This window comes from Pyxicephalus adspersus, chromosome 10, assembly GCF_032062135.1.
Source record: "Pyxicephalus adspersus chromosome 10, UCB_Pads_2.0, whole genome shotgun sequence".
NCBI lineage: Eukaryota > Metazoa > Chordata > Amphibia > Anura > Pyxicephalidae > Pyxicephalus > Pyxicephalus adspersus.
The window spans coordinates 12,512,455-12,531,835 of NC_092867.1; the positions used below are offsets into that span (position 1 = coordinate 12,512,455).

General features: G+C 36.3%; 1 protein-coding gene across 1 annotated transcript in view; it reads right to left on the reverse strand.

The window, feature by feature from the left end:
* ADAM12 (ADAM metallopeptidase domain 12) overlaps positions 1–19,381 on the reverse strand; it is a 303,151-nt gene that overhangs the window by 222,270 nt on the left and 61,500 nt on the right. The window contains exon 3 of the mRNA XM_072424834.1: positions 10,886–10,959. Within this exon, the coding sequence (XP_072280935.1) occupies positions 10,886–10,959 (74 nt within the window). The remainder of the gene's footprint in view (positions 1–10,885; positions 10,960–19,381) is intronic.

Here is a 19,381-nt window from a genome sequence, read left to right on the forward strand (position 1 = left end):
AGCCAACAGATTTTTTTGTGTCTATGGCCAAGTGAGCTTACTTTTAGATGTATTCCAACTACATTTAGGTTAATTTTATATCTATGTGGATGTGCATTTGACTTCCTAAGCTACATCAACCAACTACAGACTGCTTTTGTATTCCCACGTCGATATGGAGAGTGAAAGCTTTATATATAATGTACCAGGTGACAGAGTGATGATAGCCATTTACATAATATAAATGATCTGATCTTGCTATCAAGAACTAGAATGACCAATAACCACTGAGTATTAACTTTGCACATTCGCACAATAACCAGATAATTGGGATTTTTTCTCTGTAACATAGTGCAGAGAATAGAGCACTGTATATAACGTATTAATAATGTAAACTATATACATACCTTTATAATTATTTAAAGGCAATCTATACTGTACTATGTAGGTTGCCATGTTTTTAGAACAGCCATTCTATCTTTTTACGCTTGAGGAACTCTTATAAAACATTTAAATCCTGAGGAACGCCTACAAATTTTTTCATCTACAGCTCATTGTACTTGTGGGCCAATGACAATGCTTGGCATTACTCGGTACTTGAATAAGCAACAGCTTAAGAAACACATTAAAGCAATCAATGGGCAGATATAAATCTATTGCAACAATATCCAGTAGTGAATCCTCTGAAAAACTGCAAAACCTAGAATGGAAAACCATGTGATAGGCAATCATGCATATTCTTCAACATTTTAGTTTTCATATAGAAAGTTGTACAAAATCACAGTAAGTGTACTGAGGTTCCAAAACGATCATGCAAATTAAAATGTTCAGGACTTCCTTTTATTGTACTCAGTGTTGCATAATCACTTGACATTTTGTGACAGGGTGTTCTGTATGCTTCATGAGCATATGGCTGACTTAAAAAATAAACTTTCTGGCTTCACTGCAATTCCCTGTGAGAGCATCACACATCGTATGCAGATATGAATACATATTTATGACGAAGTTATAGCTTAGAAAATGATGAATGACTGTATATAAATGTTCCCTTTAGACGTTTGCTGTATATACAAGTACAACCATAGCTCTCCATGGTTTTGCCTGTTCTTAAAAACGAGTCCATTTAACAGGATCAGATAATGTGATAAAAAATAGGAACTGAGGAGGAAATTGTGTGTGTAAACATGTACATCTTATGAAACACCAGACAATATTTTATTCCTTGTTTTGAACAGAGTTTGTAAAGGTTATGCTTCTGTCAGTGTTCCTATAGGAAGATGGTGCAGTAAAATTTTGAATGCATCCAAAGCAAAACCATCTGAATATATTTTCTGTAACTTCCTTTTGGTAACACCACACTTTTAGGTCTTGTGTTGACAGGCTTTTGTTCAAAAAGTACATATTGAAGCAAACATTGAATAAGAAATAAGTAAAGAGGGGCTTTTAAGGCATACATATAGTTCAATAATATTTACTAGGATTAAAAAAAAGCATCCATTATACATAGAATCAAAATTCTTGTGAACATTGGTGGTTAATTATTCTGTCCATTTCCCCTGGATTAGAACCTCAAAAAACTCTCTAGCTACAAAAACTACTGTGCATATTGGAAACTACCTATCCTACTGTGCATATTGGAAACTGGCTAACCTACTGGGTATATTGGAAGCTACCCAACATCCAAACATTATATAAAAATGTGGTTTTATGGATATACCACACAGCATTCTCTATACAAGTTTCTCCTTCTGAAAAAGCATTTTCCTCCTCATTCTTTCCTTTGTTCAAACACTAGCCTTCCCAGTCACTATCAAGTGATCTTCTACAAACCTAGTAAGAGTCTCTAAAAGTCCCCTGAGGAAGCCTATCAGCGAAACGCGTCGGGTTCAGAGACGGCGGTATTATGTGCAATTACTTAAAAGACTGTAACAACTATGACTTTGGCTACGGCCACCAATGTTCACAAAAATTTTGATTCTATGTATGATGTATATTGGATGCTTTTTCTAATCCGAGCAAATATTATTGAACTGTATGCCTAAGAAGCCCCTCTTCACTTATTTGTCATTCTATATTTGATTGGATGGGGCTGGCTTTGAACTAAGTTACCCTTAGGAGAGAAGTGTAGCCTTCTGCCTCCCTTTTTTACTAATTACATATTGAAAAAGTTCTAATGCAGATCAGAATTAGGTCAAATGCAGCTGTCAATTAATTCCGAGTAATCTCAGAACCACCTCAGACTGCTGTCAATGGACACAGTCAACACAGCACATTGCACACTATATGTGCACATCATTGACTTGATGAAGGAGAACACCCTTTGAACTCCTGGAATACATTTGTCCAAGACATTTGTACAAGTCCAAAAACAGTTTATCCAAATACGGTTAATGACACAGAGCCATAGCGTTTCACAAAGATACCTACTTCATCAGGGCTTAAAATGGATGGAAAAGTCAAAGTGAACTTTAGTGACTAAAAAAACAAATCTATTTAAATTGTGTGGTAGCACACAAATTCCATCTGGTTAGCAAAAGTTATACTGCATGGTGCTTCAATTTCCAGGTGGTCTTATTTTGATGATGATTCAGGTTGACTGTGAAACCCATTGGGAGTGCTTAAGGAGCCCGTTTATTATTCAAGAATCCTCACAGTCATTCAAAAACTGATCAAAATTTGGTTACCATTTTTCAGGTTCCAGTGCATTTCAGGGCTTCTGAAGCAATAAAATGTCAAGAAAGGTACCAACCCTTTGCCACTCTCCTAACAGTTTCTATTGCTGTCCATGTCCCCTCACTTCCAGATCTGACAGTGAAAAGAGGAGACATAGATGCAGTAGGAACAGACATCTATAAACAAAAATGAAAACGGGTCTTCGCTTTTCTAACTCCAAAGGTATTAGGGGACTTACTATTATTATGCAATTATTTGTTAGCATGTGTAAGCCATTTTAAAGCTGACCTATGGCAGTTTACAGTTGTATGCACAAAGCTGGCCTTAAGCATGAACAGAGCCTGTAACACAAAATGGCATTTGCGGCACAGAAATAGTTGGAGTTGAATTTATGAGTCATTGTAATTCATTTATTAAACATTAGGTTCTGCTTTTACAACTGGTTTTCATCTAAAGATTTCTCATACCTCTGCCAAGTCATCTTTTCTAACGAGGCATAATGCACCTTCATTCAATTTACTGCTTTCACTGGCTCATCAGTCTCATATCCTCCTGGGGAATGAGCTGTCTTTTATATGCACGTACCGTCCACTGTAGGAATGCCCATTACCTATTTTTCCTATGTCACCTATATTAGTTCCTATGTCCTAATAACTGATGTGATTAGAGGAAGAGAAACATTGGGATTCTAGAAAGCAGATGTGATTCCGCCAAATTCCATATTTCAAACGTGTGCCTCTTCACTCTTTTTGTAGTTCACCTCTTTGGAGGAAAGGGGATTGCAGCTGGAAATTGAAAGTTGGAAAGTTTTTTTTGAGTAACACAAGCAAATTCAATTCAGCACACCCAATCAGACCAATACACCCACTCCTTCACCAATCATCTCCAACTTCAAAACTCAACAGCCAAGAGGATGAAGAGAGAGATAATTTGAACCAGGGTTAGATATACCAAGGTGCTGCTGCATCAGGGCCCCTGGGACCTCTTTAGCCAAAAAGGAACCCCACAGCTAGGGTTTCCTAAAATCTTCCTTCTGCATTACTGCAAATTGCTTTACTCCAGTAAGCATGTCAATTACATCATTATCAGCACAGTGGGACATCTGTGTGTAAAAGGTTGCTTGTCATATTCTGCAGCCTACCGACTAAATTCTGTTTAACTTTCATACCTTGCAAAACTTTTCGTTTTAAGGACTTGACATTTTCAAAGAGTATCCTTATAGCTATTAGTACCTCCAATTTCAACGCCCTAGCTTTAAGGAAGGAAAGCAAACCGTGTTATGTGACAGGGTAACGACTTCTGATAGATAGGCACACAGTTATCACAAGGTGCTGCCGATTACATCATTGTACACACAAACTCAGGTAGCGCAATTTCAGAAGACAGCTCAATCAGTTAGAACACTGGACCTGTGGCATTAATTGCAACTCATGGGGGGGTGTTTGCTTCTTTAGGACCAAGTATTACCTGTTACATCACCAAGAGAAGTGGATAACTTTTTAGTCCATCAAAACCAATCAACTTCATTTTAATGTAAATATATAAACTGATAATTTAATGGCTTATTTCAAACTGTTGCACAGCATGGGAGCCATTGCCTTAACTGAGAATGAACAGCTGACAGAACTGAAAAGAAAAATGTCTTGTGCTGTCCACTAATACACAGAAGATATACAATGTAGCTGAAAAAATACAAGGAAGCCCGTCTCAAAAATTTGGCTGCACTCAGCCCTAGTCTGTGTGGCATTTCCATCAATTTGTAGCCTGGCAGTACAAATATCAATTCTGAATCCATCCAGGGAAGCCATGTTGTAGATATGTTAGAGCAGAAGTTTCCTAACTTGGGTTTTTTTCAGAGATTGACAGGGGTTCCTTGAGTAATGAGCTATCTGTGTCTTTCAGGTCAATTTAAGTGACACTATGATCTTTTTGGCTACTTGTAAGGGTGACATTCTTCCCCATGGCCAATAATGTAAGAGATTTTCTTCCCACTGACCACCACACTAATGTAATGGAAGCTGTGGCTATAGAAATTATAGCAAGGGTCCCCCCCTATTAAAAAGTTTGAGAAAGGCAGTGTTAGAGTAATGCTTATTGCTAACTGCTTTGGGCTCTGTGCTTAAGATCATTAGAAATTGGTGGTAAATGTATCACTAAATGTGTACACTTATGTTTTAGTTTCTTTAGGGGAGGTTTTTTTAGGGGAGTTTTCAAAAATAATATATCAATATAGGGTACATTTAACATATAATAAACATGAATCATAGTAACAAAATACACACACACTTCTTTTTTAATAGCAATCTAAAGTTTAGTTGAACAACTAAACCTCTTGATCACTTCTGCATTCTGTGTAAATCAAACCGAAGTCCAATAATTTACAGTTTGGATATAGGTGTTAACAAGCGGGTGAATAATAAAAATATCCACAAAGTAAACATGAATCTCTTTTGGGACTAATTAAAACAGATATTAGTTTGGATCTGGTGGAGCAATTTTATTTTGTACCCTTTGTACATTTGCAAAGCCAAGTTAAAAAAAAATGTTTGAAAAAATGATAGTATAATTATATTGTAATTATATGAAGATATAATCTAGCAGTTTTCCACAGTATAAGAAAGGAAGAAAAAAGAAAGCTTGTTTGATTAAACTAAGTGATAATTGCCACAAGATCTCATATTTTTCTAATACAGGGCAGTTTTTTTGGTAAAAATTGGTAAAGGGAATGTGTAAGCTTTACATGATCATTTGTTTACATGACATGATCATTTGTTTGTAAATAAAAGGACACCTAGAACTTTCACACCATGGGAAGACATTTATTTTTAAACTGAAAACACAAACAAATGCTTATGGACTCATTAAAACATTAAAGGTTAGGTATGTCCCCAAAAACTCATCAACACTCATAATGGCCAGAAATATATTTATTTTTCACAGAGCCATAGATAAATGAAAGATTCCCTACATTGTGGTACCAGAGCAAAGAATCTTGAATGATGTAATTGATGGGTCTTTACAGTAACCCCTGATAAAACTTTATTATCAGATGGAACATATGTAAACTGGAAAAAGAAGTGTGCTGGTTGCATTTCTGTTGAAAATCTCCACATGGAGGATAGAAGTGGCTCTTTCATGGAAATTCTTCTTTAGCAATAAGATACTTTTTACCACAAAGAATAGTGTCAAAGTTTTTTTTTACTGGAGATGAGCTTTAACTGGCATCTGATCATATTAGCTTGAGTACATGTACATGTGTTTGGCTGTGTGAGCCATTTGCTGCTGTTAGGGACTAATGTTAACACTTCTGTATATTCCAATTTGTTCAGCAATATAACATAACCATATAAATACAGGAAATATACAAAAAGCAGATTTTTTTAGAATGGTAAATAGGGACGTACTATCGCCCTGTGAACTCAGTTGCTGAGAACTATCTGTATACATTCCATTGTATAGAATATCTGTGCAAGTATTAAAATAATCTACAGCACTCCCTAGCATCATGCACATGGGATTTAAGGTCAAGGCTGCAGATGTTAAAACACAGAATAGGAAAGGTTTCCATTTTAGAATAAACCAGTGAACACATTATGCGGATTGGTGAGGAAACCTATCTGAGATCAGTAAAATAACACAAAACACCATCTGTCAAATCCATTTGTTAAAAATGTCATGCCCATAACAACAATAACCAAGCCAATAGAGATGAATTTCATCATACAAAATTGAAAAGAAGTTATTATCTAAAATGTAATGTAAAAAGTGTTCATTTATTGATGAAATGAATTAACCCATCTGCAAAAATGCAAATGTATGATCTATGAAGAATGGATGATGTGACAATACATAAGCAACCAAACTGGCAATTGTGATGATATATAAGCAATTAATTGGTGCAAAAGCAATACACAAGTAAAAAAAATAAAGGAAATGTAACTGGAAGCCAATCTGCCTCCCACTACCTCTACTTCAGTAATCCAAACTACATGCAGTGATTACTTTCTATCTTTGTCCATTATTTCTGTGGTTAGAGGTAGATACTGGAAGAGGAAACAGAAAAGCTTGCTTTATAGGTTACGTCTTTTCTACAGCAACAGCTTACTACGCTAGCCACACTGTACCTGGAAATGTAAGGCTAAGATCAATACTCCAGTGAGCCTAATGGTGTCAGGCGTTAGCTCCTCGTGGATCAGAGATAATTTTACGGATTATCCAGAGTTTCTACATCAGATTTTAGGTATATTACATATATACAGTATATTAGGGAGAACAACTTTATTGCTTATATCATGTACCATGTTTTACATGCAGATGTTATTATAGTATATTAGCTGATGATATAAACAAGAAACCTACATCTTTTGTAAGTTTCATGATTATTTCAACAACTTAAGTTTGGATTGGCACCAATTCAATGATTCCCAAACCTACATTTAATTTTTTAAACACTAATTGTATTCATATCTTTTTATCTGAGTCTTTTGGCCAGTCACATGACACACAGGGTCTTGATTCTCTACTTTGCCCGCTTTTAATTATTCAGAGAATTACGTGCAGCCTTGTACTATGAAAAAAAAATTTCATGAAAACCTGTGACGCTTTTGGAACAGAAATCTAGAAATCAGTGTAACGCTCAGGTGGCTAGAATTTATTATTTCAATTGTGTTCTCAGTTTGTTTATTTGTTATTTTCACAGTTCTGTTATTTTATATGTTATCATTGTAGTTTCCCTTTTTATTATAATTTTTTGTTTATAAATTCCCTCTACTTTGGTTGTTTTGTATTTGTTTATGGATACATTATAAACAACAGATTTACCTAGAAAATGTCGTGTCTGGGTTTTCCAGACTACTGGGAAATCTGGAATCCTTGTAAAAGTTATGTGTTCTATACTTCTGCATTTTTTCCTCTCAGCTTAGGCTTTAGAAATCAAGTAAAAGTACAGGTTACAATTACCTCTTTACAATTTACTGTACATAAACAAGTCACAGTTACCATTCTATTTATATTTCTAAATGGAATGGTCATATTAAATGTCCCTTTAAATTAACCTTGCATAGGTAACAAGGGACAATATAATTATCCATACCAGCAGGGGAAAGTGTTCCACATAAAGTCTCTTCATTTTTTATTGTGGTGTGTAACCACAGCAGACACAATAGAATGCTGATCTATCAACAGGTAATTATTTTATTCATGAATCCTCTGGGCTATATACAATGTCACTTGGAGCAGTAATCTGCCCCAGCTCCACACTGGGAGGATGTAAAAGAGATGCAATTGTGTGTTGTAATTCATTAAGGACTTTATAAAAGGCCCATAAAACCATTTATCTTTCCATTTCTGTAATGTTTTAGAGATGACAGGAGAGTAATGACTAATCATAAAATTGTGACACCTAATTCGGGCCTGAGCAAATATAAAACAGATTAATTAGAACTGTTCCATCTATCGGCAATGAACTGATAAAACATTTAGTAAAGTCACTCTATTAAACATATTGCAAATGTATTATTTACAGATGTTCAAAGATTTTCCATGTAGAAAGGTATTTTTTTCAGTCGTGGACAAAATGGAATATTAACTGATTTTTGCTGCATGTTCACGTTTTCACTTTTTTCCTAACTTTCCCACAACAATTGTAAAGTAGCAGAAGAAAATCCAAGATAAGAAGCTATATGAAAAGGGCACAGCTTGTGGCCCACTAAACATACAACACCAGCTGCTTTATGCAAAAGAGTAACTGAGGAGTCACTGCAAGCAACAAGGGAACACACAATGAAATGCTACAGCTGGGAATGCCAAGAAATGTTGCAATGATGTTCAAGGGTTCATTTAGGCTACAGCATACTTAGTTCTAATGTAAACACCCAGGATATGTAAAAACTTTAAAATGTATTTATTTTTTTCTATATTTACATAAAACTAGTTAAAGGACCCAAATGTGCTTTAATAATGGCCTCCAAGTTACCTACTGCACAAAAGTGGTTAGATTTGGAGAGATGGGGGCAACACTTATCAGCCATTTGTGACCCCACTGCTTATTATTATTATTATTATTAATAAACAGGATTTATATAGCGCCAACATATTACACAGCGCTGTAAATTACATAGGGGTTGCAAATGACAGACTAGTACAGACAGTGACACTGAAAGGAGGGAAATATGTAGTGGTGGGAAGTAGTGATGATTTCAACAGGCAGAAGAAGATGGGTAGGCAAGTTTTAAAAAATAGGTTTTGAGCAGAAAGTAGGAGCAAGCTGAATAGGACAAGGAAGACCATTCCAGAGATTTGGGGCAGCTCTAGAGAAGTCTTGTATCCATGCGTGTGATGAGGTTATGAGTGAGGAAGTCATTAGTAGGTCATTGGAGGAGCTTATAGAGCGGCTGGGGGAGTACTTTTTTACCAGGTCAGAAATGTAAGTGGGGCAATAACTGTGGAGGGATTTGAAGGCAAAGCACAGGAGCTTGAATTTGATTTTAAGGTGAAATGGAAGCCAGTGTAGAGATCTGCATAGGAATGCAGCAAAAGAGGAGCGGTGGGAAGGATGGATGAGTCTGGCTGCAGTATTCATAATAGATTGTAGAGGAGAGAGTCGGGTTAGTGGAATACCGGAGAAGAGGCGGTTACAGTAGTCCAGACGTGGGATGATAAAAGCATGTACAAGGAGTTTGGTGGTCTCAGGGGACAGGTAGGGGTGGATTTTGGAGATGTTGCGTAGGTGAAAGTGACAGGACCTGGAAATGTTCTGAATATGGGGGGTAAATGAGAGGGCAGGGTCAAAGGTGACACCAAGGCGCTGTGCCTGAGGGGAGGGCCGAATAACAGTGTTGTTGACAGTTAGATATTATGTCAGAGGGAGAGGCGCATTTGCTTAATGCCTAGGCATTTGTAAAAGAAGAAGATAACTCTGTTATAGCCTCATCTTTGTGTTTTTTTTTGGCTTCTTTATTGACCCTTTACAAACTGGGGCACATTCTAGACTACATTGTACTGAATAACACAAGTGTTAGCTGCAGAGAGGCCCAGAACCCAGCTGCGCTTTCTGGTAGCTTAGGTCACGGGACTAGCTGCACATAATAGTTTTGCAAGTTTGTCACATGCATTTGTTTAAATGACTTATATTGATGTTTATCTGGAGCAATTCTGTTGTCTCGTCACAAAACTTTTGTATTGACTGCAGCCTTATAATACATGGTTCTTTGCTACTCAGCCTCCCATTCATATTCTTTTGTAAGTAGATACCACTAACTGCTGTCAGAGACTGAGGTTAAACACCACTGCTAGGTTTTTGTAACTTCCTGCGTTCCTGCTGAAGACAATAACCTTGTCCATTTGTCTACTTGACAGGTGTCACCAGAACACATGGCAGCAAAATGTTAAGATTGTCCCCTAAAAAAAGCACAATTTAATTGGAGTATTTAGCAAAAGAATAACTCTAAAAACAAAGATTGTTTAGGCAGCTCAAGAGAAAAGATGCTGGACAACATCCTCTTGGTATATAAGGCAGTTGCAATGCCCCCTTGCAAATACCCAGCAAAGTTATATGCTGTGGCATTGTACAAGGAAAACAATGCAGATTTGCTTATTTGTCATTTTTCCCCATTTCATCCAGCTTTTGGTATATCTAGTATAAACTGATCACATTTATCTGGACATGGTTTTTTATACTGCTTGCCAGGTCCTTGGTGTGCCAGTACGTTTGATAGACAAACAAAAGGTAGACAAACAAGAGATCTTCTGCTACTCTGGCAAAGTTTATCCTTCCAGACAGCATCCCCAATATTCCAATCCTAGCAGGAGGGTAAAAGCTCAGATAAGTTTATTTAGTGCTGTATATATCAGTAGTGTTGGCAGGACTTTGCAAAGACTCCTCAATGTGAAGGTGTGGCTTCCATGAATAGTTAAATATGTAATACTTCTAATCTTATTATAATGTACTAAGTAGGTTTTAAGGTGGTAGCAGGGATTAGTGCTGGGAAAATTCTTTACATAATGCAAACCATGTTTGCCTGATAAGTACTGTCACACACACAGTAAATGAAAGTAGCAAGGAATAGGTTAGTAATAATCTATTAATAATGAATACTCCACATTTGTTTACAGAGGATTAGGATGTACATTCAAAGCACCCTGCAGGGTATGAAGAGGATGGCAGAACATTGTGTACCGGAACACTACCACAATTTGAGATGAGGTTCTAATGACAGCAATTAACTGTACTTACTCATTTCTTTCCAGATTTAACAGCAGTTCCTCCTCTTTAGATCTCAGTAACAGTTTTAGTCTTGATGGATGACCCTTAAAAAAGAGAAACGATAATTAGGGAACAGGTAATGAGATACAAGCATAAAACATGATATTACATCACTGATTTTTGTATATAACACTTCAAAGATAGGTTGAGAGGTACCCAACCGGCAGTTAATCGTTATTAATAAGTAACATTTCTATCATGCATTACAGTCTCAAAAATGTGCTTACTCAAAAACAGTAATGAATGTTTCCAAGTTTTAGTGAGAATTTCTTAATGCTGTAGTGAAGGAAAATTTAGTTTTATCATAGGAAGGTTTTAAGCTAAGTTCTTAAGGGAATGACGTGGCTAGCTGAAGGAGCACATAAAAAAACAATGATAATCTATACTGGTATGTAATGTGATAACAACAAATTGCTGTGCATGAAAAAATTAAACAATAAAGTAACAGGAGAAATATTAGGCTAATAAGTATGCAGATTGGATGTTGTTCATAGAGACATGGTTAAATAGCGTGTTATCCTACTTTCTGTACACAGTTTGCTTTTCTCCTTGTACTCATAAAATAGAAAATGATTCAGTGCTGAACAGAGAACATACAAAATGAGGCACTATGGTACATAAAACATACACTGCATTGTACAGAATGAGGAGGTGTGAAATACAGAACATATAGCACAGCATACAGAATAAAGCAAAGTGCAATATGGAACATAAAGAATGAAGAGGTGTGAATTAGAGAACTTACTGCTCAGTGGTAAAGCAAATGCAATGTGCTGTAAAATAATCCTTTATAAGTAAAATACACTTTGCTTCAAACTCTTTTTAGAACTACATTGCTTCTAGATTAGCGTTTTGCACTGGGTACACCTTAAAGGCGGTTTGTCTGCTGCTACTGCTGTCCCAAAAGGGTCCTTCCACTTTTCAGCACTAACAGGGATCAAAGCTGGCACTCTGGCAGTGATTGTGGAGGGGACATTTCAGCCGCAGATTTAAAACTGCAGCAAGCTGTGTCTACGGAACCCATTACCATATTTAAAGACATTTTAGGGGTGAACAGGGAGATGCTGGGGGCAAAAAGTGGGCACATTGAGGAGCACCAAACCTCTAAAGTCAGGAACATGAACAACTACTGGTTACAGGGTGTTTGTAATGGGTTGCCACATAACTGTATTATAAACCTAGCAATGTACAACACTATGATCTGAAACATAACCTATAAACAATGCAATAAATGTATCATAAAGATATTTTGCTTCAATGGTATTACAATAGGACATTACTATCATTCCTCTCAAAACACATGTGGGGAACTACAGAAGTTCACATATGAGGGGCAGAGGGAATAATACGTTTGTAGACCCCCAGTATTAGTTTAAACATAGAAACGAAAATATAACAATTTGCTTCTCTCCTGTATACTAAAATCTACAAAAATGGTGGAGTGTGTCTGCAATCACCAGTTTATAATGTTTTTCCTTGGTCCCAGTACAGTATAATTTTTTATTTGGGTCCTTGGAATAAATGCAGCCCTAGTTTATAATGGTATAAATTACTACTATAGTAAAAAAAAATTGGTCTACTTTTAACACCAAAACAACTTATCCCTTTAAAGTCTCTACACATCGTGCAACAAATTATGTGATAGCAAAAAGCTAAATTAGTAACATCAAGATAACGACCCCCACCCCTATATAATGGGTATTTGACCCCAATAATGGATCTTTGTTATCTGTAGTTCCTAGAATGACAGACAAAGATAGCTAAGATATTAAAAAATTTACAATTTATCTTGTACTTTATTAATTCAGCCAAATAAAAATGAATCAGTGTTCTGAAATATAGATGTGGTGCTGATCGGTATTCAAAAGAGATCAAAAGAGTTTGTTTATCAGGATAATTACATGGATTCATTGAAGTTGATGTTCCAGCAACACATAAAGAAGCACTTGGTGCAGAATCAGAACAGTCTATAAAATATATATATTTTAAAAATGTAATATCTCAAATCTTTCTGCATAAAAATTGTCAAAAATTTGAATCTTTTCATAGCAGTAAACACATTTGTTCAGAACTTTTTTAAAAAAGTTACACTGCTGTGACATCAGGAAGTCAAACAACTGGATCATTAAACGTTCAATTTATACACCACGTCACTTTTTTCCCATACAGTAGAATTATCCACAAGACTACAATTTTCCAAGGTCTAATTTGAGACTAATTGTACTATGGTATAGGGTACTGTTTCAACATTTCTGATGTGTTAAGTAAACATTTGCGTAAACATTTGAGCACTACAATTCACAAGCATTTCGTTCTACAGCTGACAGTCAGCACAAGGAATAGGTACCCCATGCTCCCTTTGGCAACTTCTGTAATATCCGTATCATACACTTCAAAGCACATCATACACTTCTTTGTTCACTTCAAACAAAATTTGCATTCCTATATAAGTTTACGGCAGTTTAAAACCCACTTGATACCAGACCAATCCAGGTCTGAATGAGGTCAATCAAACCTGTCAATGAATTCTAAATACTGAAACATAATCAGGATACCAGCATATGCTATCATCACACTTTCTGCAATGTGCAATTACTACCATTTTTTTTAACTGTATTTAATTACAATTTTGTTCTCTACATAACAGGAACTTTAATTCAAGTACCACGTTTTTTAAAAGGGGGGGGGGGGGGGGGGGGGGACATTAGAGTGTCAGCTCCTCTGTACAGAGACTGATAGGCCTGGGGGGGGGGGTGGATAATGTCCGCTTTAAAAGCTAAAATTTTAGGGATTACGTTATTTCCTATACAATTTGTATTTTTCTCCATTCCAGTATAAAAACCGAGTTGTAGTTGTCAAAATCAGGTACATAAACACGTGGCTTTTAAGAAGACTTTTAGAAACCTATTTATAAATCTGTCCTTTTGGCGATGACCTCCAGGATAGAGAAAGTGGGAGGTAAACTCACACAAAAATAAAATTCCATAGAGGTTTGATTTCCTAATATATATTATATAGATTTTTTTAAAGGGTTAAAGCTGCAATCCTAAATACTTCAGCGTCCTTCATCACTAAATGTTTTGCACATTTTCAAATGCCATAAAGTAAAGGAAGCCCTTGCTTATGCAATTTTAGCAATTGCTCAGTTTGGTCCAGATTTGAGATTGGATATTTTTTTCAATATAAAAAAAAACAAATTAAAGAAATGAAATGTTGCAAAAAAAGAGTAGACTTGGGTGTTTGAGGGTTCCTGTAAATAATGCTGCAATGTGTACTTTGCCTGGAGTATGCTATTAACTGTGAACTGCACTCACAGTTCATGGAATGCATGGAAGATAAAACCCATACTCCCTTGGGCCACTTCCAAGACAGTAGATGTCTACTGCACTGCAGAAAAAACATAAATCACTTTTATTACAGAAAAATTGGACACAAAGCTAGTGTAATGGTCACTTCTCATTTAGGAGCATTTGCACGCCTCTTAGGAAGAAATATAGCACCTGTTCCCACCAAAAGAAATTATCTGCTGTTTAATTAGACACAAAATTGTTATGCTTGACTTCTCCCCCCTTTCATTTTGTACCAATGAAATTAATTGCTCTTGTGTTCATGCTAATAGGACGATATGTCAGACTTTCACAGTGCAAATGTGCCATGAAGCTTTCGTGCCCACATTGTTTTCCTTGCTACTCTGTCTGGCTGCAATAGGCAAGCACATATGTAGTCTGAAGGCAAACAAGATAATATATAGTCAAAATGTATAGTCTGTGTTTTGGATCTTTGGATGAAAGCATGCTATAAATCTGTGTTTTTCTACCTTTTAACATGGGGAAACCACTGAAAATAACTCAGTTCTTCAAGGAACCCCTACTATAATTACTATAGCCACAATATACAGTACATTAGTATGGAGGTCAGTAGGAAGAATGTCTCTTACATTGCTGGCCACTGGAAAGGCTGCAACCCTTACAGATAGCCAAAAAGATCATTGTAATTTGTTAAACTAACCCGAGAGTCACAAACTGCCCATTAGTCAAGGAACCCCTAGCAATCTCTGGAGGACCCCTGGTTGAAAAATGTTGCTATAGGTGTTTGCTACTCCTGGGAGAGACCAAATTAATATAGAAATCAGAAATTAGCCAGTCTAACCTGAGAGTCAACAGAAAGCAGTCCGTGCATGGAAATAGTTCTGCTTCTTTTGTAGAAACCCTAAATCTTTAAAATTGCCTACAAATGGAACAAGAAAACATTGCTACCCTTTTGTATAAATATTTTTAAAAGTATAAAAAACATAGGATTATAAATTAAAATGGACTCAAACTTAAAAATTAATAGCTTTATATCTGCAATGTAAGATGACCAAAGGCACTGTTGCATGTGGATAGACTGAGATTTGGAGTAATATTCTGTGATGTCACTTCTGTGCTGACCTTCAGCAAATGATCTCCCTTTTTTCGGTGTCATCCATCTAGCATCAATGAGAAGGCAGTACGATCATAAAAAAAAATTGTGCAGCCCACTAAACTAACAATAAATGTGAGCAAGATGAAATAGAGGTTATAAGTATACTATCAGGCAAAACAAGTCACCTCAAAATCCAGGTAAACAAGGGTCATCTGATAGGTACTGAGACTTGACATTATAGGAAAAAGAGTCAAATAAAGGTACACCATTCTTAAAAACCAGTGAAGTGCCAATATACATGGCCCCACTGGGGATTGACAAAATATATAACCCCATCCAACTGTTATTACAGAAATAAAGTGATAGGAAAGAAGTAGAGAATCTTGAGACATCTTGACTGGCCGTGCTGGGATGACGTAACTCTTGTGCAGTTCATTCATTTCCAGTATACACAGGGGAAGCTGGGACTGCTGGGTATCATAGAAACCAAAGCTGCGCAGATAACCAAAGTGATCAGACTGGTAGAAGTGTGTATTGTAGAAGGGATACCACCTGTCCCTTTCTGCAATAATGAGCTGCCTGATCGTTTATTCCTAAACTTTAGTTCCGTGTTAACATTATCTTTTCTGTTTTGATCCAAAGGCTGATCAACAGAGTTATTGTCTTCTTCCAATACAAAGGGATGAAGGCCCTGGCTGCAATGATTAGGTGCGGAACAGACTTTTAAGAAGGTTTCAAATAATAATATTGAGAAAACTGTGCAGTAGCAAGAATGGCGGGTCATCTGGTCGATCATGCTTAGCAAAATGAGTATATCCCATGCCAGATATTTCTTATCTTGGAACATTGCCAAAAGATATGAAACAAGGAACCCAGGGCTTCTCCACATCTCCAGCCTGTAGCGGAGGAGTTGGGCGCAGCTTAAGACAACCAGTGTCTTGTACCATCATAAAGCTTACAGCCCATAAAGTTAGTTTGATCATCAAGAAGATGATTCTAGCTTTCTGCTCTGGAGAGAAAGTGATCCCCAGCTTCACCTTCAACTTATGTAAGAAAGCCAGGAAAATGATTATTAATATGAACTTATATTTATAGAACGCCAACATATCATGCAGCACTTTACATAGTCATGTCACCAACTCCCTCAAAGGTGCTCACAATCTAATGTCCCCACCATAGTCATTTGCCATTAACACAGTCCAAGGCCAATTTTTAAGGGAAGCCAATTAACCTGACTACATGTTTTTGGTAGGTGGTAGGAAATAGGGTGCCTGGAGGAAACCCACGCAAACACGGAAAGAACTCCTTGCAGATATTTTCCTGGCCAAGATTCAAACCTGGGACCTAGTGCTTCGGGTGCTTTTTGAAAATGTATCCATTTAGGGGCTGACTTAACAGCAGAAAATACTTGCCTTTACCAAGATCACTGCCTTTACACAGTCAGAGTGTGGACCAAGGCATGGTAATTAAGCCTTTGCCTACAGGCAAAAGTGGGAACTAATTTTCAGTTGTCTGCTTGACCCAATTTTAAAATATGGTTGGTAATACAATGTGACACAGTTCAGTTGTCAAAATAGACAACATGAGGTATACCTTAAGTATATGCAAGTATAGGAATGTTTGCAACTCCATAAAGCACGTATTACATTTTCAGCAAACTTGTAAAAAGGATGATGTCCATTTAATATTTTACTCAAAAGGGCATAGCATAATACAATTGTAGATCTCTTATAAATCTCTTGATCTGATCCCAAACCGAATAATTCCTTTTGGGTTGACTAAGTCTCTTAGCTGTGGGCTGGTTGGACATCTAAACACATCATCAGTGAAACTTCTTTCAATGTGCAAGTCTGCATTGCCAGTGGGCACAGTTTCTAATCAAGGAGTTTGTTCTGCCCTCGTGTAAGTTCAGTGTCTAGAAATATTCATTCTCTTTTTCTCTTCCACTGCTTACTGAGCTGACAGGGTGACACAGCCAGGGCTGCTTCATTTTAAATCATATTCCATTTACCAAGGAGAAAAAACATTTTTCTAAGGGAAATCCCAATGCTAGTGTTTCCAGTCGGAGAAGAAAAAAAAAAAAAATACAGTTAATAAGAACATGTCATAATTTGATGATCGTCACATTAATTAGAATAATCACACCATATTTTACAACAGCAAAGTCAGCCAAAGAGCACTCCAATTTAATTAAAATATTAAAGCGGAAGTGCGACCTTGTTTATGCACAAATAAGACTTTTCTGAAGCATATGCATTAAATTATAGGGGGCATAATTATAGCTGGCAAGCAGAAGACAGACATGTGTACTGAGAAAATCCATACAGGCAGGGACAGATTTAGGACTATTTTTTAGAGATGATAATGCAACACTGGGTAAAATGTAAAAATGGACCTCCTTTGTATAGGAGTCACCACTTTTATTCCTAATTATGTCATGTAATTACTCCTATGAGAATTAAAAAAAACAAAAGACAATCGGACAGTAAGCATGTAGCCTGGTTTACATTTTTATCAGTCATTGGCCAATGCAGTCCAAAAGGTAAATTCTACAGAGAAAAACATGTAACTTGATTGAATAAAAAAAAAAAAACCTGTGACACCGCACTGAGAACTCAATCTCTGACACCAAGTGCAAGGAATTCATAATCATGGATGTTGTAGTTGAGCAAGGGGCAAATTTGAGTAATTCACAGACCGTTTTGTAATAATCTGTTTTTATTTTAGCTTAAAAACCCATTCAGTCAGTCAAGGTGTGAAGTACAGCTTTTAAAATACCTATAAAATGTTTATAGGTTGTTTTTAGTTTGTCTGTTTGCTAGAAAAAAAAATCCTTGTGCTTCCAATAAACTCCAGGTCAACCATTGATTTTGTGTTTGCCAGACATGGCAAGGCAACCTGGAGGCATTCTATACATCAATGGTGTACTAAATGCTGCCAAAGATGTAATTACTTGATTATGTGATTTGTTGATAGCTTGCTTGCTGCTTGTGTGATTGGACCACTGGTTTTCACAGAAGCCTGCACTAAAATTATTTTTTGAAAAGACACTCCCAAAGTTATCAAGATCTCTCCTAGTGGGTATAATGATAATCCAAAAATCTAAACCCTCCCTTTCAGGAATACCTACAAAACAAACAGCTATTTCTCCCAAAAAATGTTCGAATATGCAAGAAAGCTTAATTGCTTGCAATAGAAATAAATCACACAACAATGTAGGGATTATTATAAATGAGAAAACTGTAGCTACATTAACTGTAGCCGACATGACAATTAAAAAGGTCCAACAGAGTGGCATTTAAAGCATCTTTGGTAGAACAAGTGGTTGACTTTGGAATATGATTATTAACTAAAATGATGGTATGAGGGACTATTTATTACAAAATATTTACTGGAACACCACCAATAGAAGACAAAACATAATTAATCACCTATAAAAGAATGGAATATAGAAAATAACTGCATAGGGGTATTTCTGAATTGAAACAGGTTATGATTTCTGTGAACTGTTCTATTTATCAAATATACAATACATTCTCAAGAAATATACTTTATTCCCTCCAATAAGAGTGTAGCCTTACCAGGGCAAACCCATGTCATCATTTGAGCCAATCATTTGAAACAATAATCGTGATTAGACAGGGTATTATCTCATTTTATAAAATAAAACAGTAAAACACTGGAACTTAAGGGCTGCTTTAAAAATTACTGAATGACAATATAAAAAATAATTTTCAAAAGTGCGAAATTGAATACAAGAAAGAAAAGGAATTAAAAGTTTCAGGGCACACTATTCTTTTGCTATTGAAGTAGAATATTATGATTTAAGTGAAACAAATGTTACCATAGTGACTACCATCAGCTAATGTTGTAAAACTGATTCTTGGAAACTTTGTAATTGAAATTTTGGATAGTTATGCACAGAAAGAATATTAACCACCTGGGCGTTACACTGAGGTCTGGATTTCTGTACCAAAAGCGTTACAGGTTTTAATGAATTTTTTTTTAAATTGTAGACCTTTAACTTACAGAAATATGTCCGAACAGGGTTCTAGTAGATAT